Raw genomic sequence first — 4,039 nt, 5'->3', positions numbered from 1 at the left:
GCAAATCAAAACAACTCTGAGATTCCATCTTACATCTGTAAGAATGGCCAAGATCAAAAACACTGATGACAACTTATGCTGGAGAGGTTGTGGGGTAAAGGGAACACTTCTGCATTGTTGGTGGAAAGGCAAGCTGGTATAGCCCCTTTGGATGTCAGTGTGGCGATTTCTCAGAAAATTAGGAAATAACCTTCCTCGAGACCCAGTAATACCACTTGTTGTTGGGGTTTTTTGTCCTGCCCAGTCCCGCAATCGTTAAGTCCCAAATCACACAGTTTTACATTAACTATAAACCGATTGGCCCATTAGCTCAGGCTTCTTATTAACTCTTCTAACTTATATTAGCCCATTATTCTTGTCTATGCTAGCCACATGTCTTGGTATCTTTTTAGTGGAAGGACCTCTTAAAAGAGCTGCAAGGTTTTACAGCTAAAGCTGAGTCAGGAAGACTCTCTTAAATGATGCACATTTGACTCTAGCAAATAGAGCCCACCTGAGAAAATGCTGCTATCAGTAAGCCATTTTTAACTCTATTATTTTTGTCTAGAATTACTTCCCAAGATCACAGGCTTTATGTGGATGCAGTTGTCCATTTGGGTGCCATTTGTTGTCAATGTTTTTATCCTACCTGGTTCCTGCAATCTTTAAGTCCCCCAAAAAATCACATAGAGTTTTATATTAACTGTAAACTGATTGGACCATTAGCTCAGGCTTCTTATTAACTCCTATAACTTATATTAGCCCCCTATTCTTGTCTATGTTAGCCACATGGCTTGGTACCTTTTTTAGCGAGGCAGTTACATCTTGCTTTTTCTGTGTCTGGGACAGGACTGCATTCTCTTTCCAAAATTTTCCTGTTCTCCTTGACCCATTGCTACTTCCTGTCTGGTTGTCCTGCCTATACTTCCTGTCTGGCTACTGGCCAGTCAACATTTATTTAAAATATAATTGACAAATAATCCCACACCAACCACTTTTGTGTATATATTCAAAGGATGCTCAATTGTGCCACAAGGACATGTGCTCAACTATGTTCATAGCAGCTTTGCTTGTCATAGCCAGAGCCTGGAAACAACCTAAATGCCCCTCAATTGAAGAATGGATAAGAAAAAATGTGGTACATTTACACAATGGCGTACTACACAGCAGAAAAAAATAACGGCAGCTTGAATTTTGCAGGAAAATGGACGGAACTAGAAAACATTATTTTGAGTGAGGTAACCCAGACACAGAAAGACAATTATCACATGTACTCACTCATAAGTGGTTTTTAAACATAAAGCAAAGAAAGCCAGCCCACAAACCAAAATTCCCAGAGAACTTAGACAACAATGCGGACACTAAGAGAGACTTACATAGATCTAATCTACATAGGAAGTAGAAAGTAAAAAAAAGACAAGATCTCCTGAGTAAATTGGGAACATGGGGACCTTGGGGGAGGATTGAAGAGGAGAGGGAGAGGCAGGGAGGGGAGCAGAGAAAAATGTAGTGCTCAACAAATATCAGCAAAAAAATTCATTTCATGTTATTAATCTGTTTATTTTTATGTATGCCTGTGTATGCACATACTACAGCAAGTACATGGCACTCAGAGGACAACTTGCAGGAATCAAGCTCAGGTCATCAGGCTTTGTGACGGGCAAATTTTAACCACTGAACCATCTCTCCTCCCCTAGATATTATATCTTTCATCTATGACTCCTCAGAACTTAGTTTTGAGCATGACAACAGTGAATATTCAATTAATTTTCAATAGAATCAGTGAGAGAAAAAGAAATGAAAAATAAAATGAGAGAAAACTGAAAAGAGATTGGCTAGGTAATTGTAACAAACCGGTTATGTGATTTCAGTACAAGAAAGTGATTCTTTTTTTACAGTGATTCTTATCAGCATCTTCTTCACTGAGTTTCTCTGGAATCTCAGCAGGAGTCCTAAAAAGAAAAACTCATTTAACAGATCCAAGACCCAAGAACATTCTTTCTCCCCCTACTCACGTTTTTTTCAGACAGTTAGCTGTAGAGAGAATCAGCCATGGAGTCAGGACAATACCCTGACAATTTCCAGGTATAGATACCAGCCATGGTATGTCAATGTGGGGTTCCACTGGTAGTAGATTTCCAATCAATGAGCTTGAACGCAGACTCTGTTTCGGCACTTGGGGCACTAAAAAGGGGTATGATAGGAATGAGGATGCTGAAGAACTTTCTTTTTTTTTTAATCTACTCAAATTCAGCTGGAAAATTTCTGTTGCATATTCAGTTCGGCCTAACTTCCTTCACATGTGTGATTTCTTCTGTGTGAGTAGATGTGTGATATCCCCCACCATGACCATAACTCGATACTACATCTCTTCTCTATGTATTTAAACTAAATGAAAACAAGGTTTGTACAAGGAGAGGTAGGCAAAGATGTTCTATCTGATGCAGTGCCATTTAAAAGGTGGGGCAGAGCTGGGCGGTGGTGACGCATGCCTTTAATCCCAGCACTCGGGAGGCAGAGGTAGGAGGATCTCTGTGAGTTCGAGGCAAGCCTGGTCTACAAGAGCTAGTTCCAGGACAGGAACCAAAGCTACAGAGAAACCCTGTCTCTAAAATCAAAAAAAAAAAGTGGGGCGGAAAGTAGAGATAGAGAGAAGGGAGTAAAAAGAATAAAGTGGATGTGTAAATGTAGATGAGGGATAAGAGAATGAGAAGAGGCACCGAAGAAGGAGGCTAAACTAGTTCGGAAAAGGATAAGAAATGAAATAGGGATGAGACAGACAGGAGAATGGTCTTTGGACATAGAAGGGAAAGAAAAATACATAAGGATATTCAGGTATCTATGACTTACCACCCTTGCAGTAGGAAACAAAATACAAAACACAGTAAAACCACAGTAGAGCCTTCATTTTGGCTCTACTGGCAAGAGCTGTGTTGTGGAGATCCTAAGGCAAGAGCAACTCTAGCGGAATGAAGCAGAGTTCAGAGGTTACATTATGTCTGACATCATAATACCTACTGTGAGATTCTTTCTCTCGTAGCCTTCTTAGTGCTGCTTAAGATAGGGAACTGGAAATAGCAACAGTTTAAAATCAAGCATTATTTTATTTTTAAATTCTGGGTCTTACAGGGCTTTTTGGCTTAAATGAAATAGGAACTTTATTACCTCATGCAATTGAAAACTCAAAGGATAATATTAGCTTCAGAAATAGTTGGGTATGGATGTCCCAGGGTTGTCCCTTTTCACCTCTAGGCTCCATGCTCCCCTGATAACAGACTGTATGGTGACTCTGATAACACTGTGCTTTCATGGTGTTGAGGCTGGCACTTGCCCGCCACATTGGGATGAGAACCAATATTTTCAATAACTCCAGCCAATGCCCCCTTTCTCTGTTGGGGCATGCAGCCATTTCTCAAAGAGCCCAGCCAATAGATGCATTCATAGTTTACCTCCAGAGGCCATGCAAGTGGCCTAGTCCCATGCAGACACATAAGAAGATCAGGAAACAGAGTGAAGAAAGGAGAACAGGCAGGCAAATCAAGTCCCCAGCACGCTCTGGGGCTTGAGAAGCCTGTAACCTGGTGCTGTCCTTCCTGTACTCTCTTAGGCCTGCCCCTTCCTGCCCAGCTCCTTTACTTCCTTCACAATAAACACAGCATGTCCTTCCATCAACCTCTCAGGCTTCAAATTAATCACCCTTAGGCATCCTCCTGAATATTAACCTCCATCGGGTGATGAAAGGAGACAGAGACAGAGACCCATATTGGAGCACCGGACAGAAATCTCAAGGTCCAAACCAGGTCCAGAAGGAGAGGGAGCACGAGCAAGGAACTCAGGACCGCGAGGGGTACACCCACATACAGAGACAATGGGGATGTTCTATCGGGAACTCACCAAGGCCAGCTGGCCTGGGTCTGAAAAAGCATGGGATAAAACCGGACTTGCTGACCATAGCGGACAATGAGGACTACTGAGAACTCAAGAACAATGGCTATGGGTTTTTGTTTTTTTGTTTTTTTTTTATTGAGAAAAGGGAAAAAAAAACAAGTTTCCACCTCCT

At 41.5% G+C, this 4,039-nt stretch overlaps 1 protein-coding gene across 1 annotated transcript in view; it reads right to left on the bottom strand.

Moving 5' to 3' along the window:
* Positions 1–2,887, bottom strand: part of LOC101989539 — a 35,218-nt gene extending 32,331 nt beyond the window's left edge. The window contains exons 1-2 of the mRNA XM_026777343.1: positions 2,830–2,887; positions 1,995–2,163 (exon numbers count right to left, since the gene is read on the bottom strand). Coding sequence (XP_026633144.1) covers positions 1,995–2,163; positions 2,830–2,887 — 227 coding nt within the window. The remainder of the gene's footprint in view (positions 1–1,994; positions 2,164–2,829) is intronic.
* Between the last annotated feature and the right edge of the window lie 1,152 nt (positions 2,888–4,039).

The sequence above is a fragment of the Microtus ochrogaster genome, unplaced genomic scaffold (assembly GCF_000317375.1).
Source record: "Microtus ochrogaster isolate Prairie Vole_2 unplaced genomic scaffold, MicOch1.0 UNK57, whole genome shotgun sequence".
Taxonomy (NCBI): Eukaryota; Metazoa; Chordata; class Mammalia; order Rodentia; family Cricetidae; genus Microtus; species Microtus ochrogaster.
This window is presented reverse-complemented; position numbering and strand designations above follow the sequence as displayed.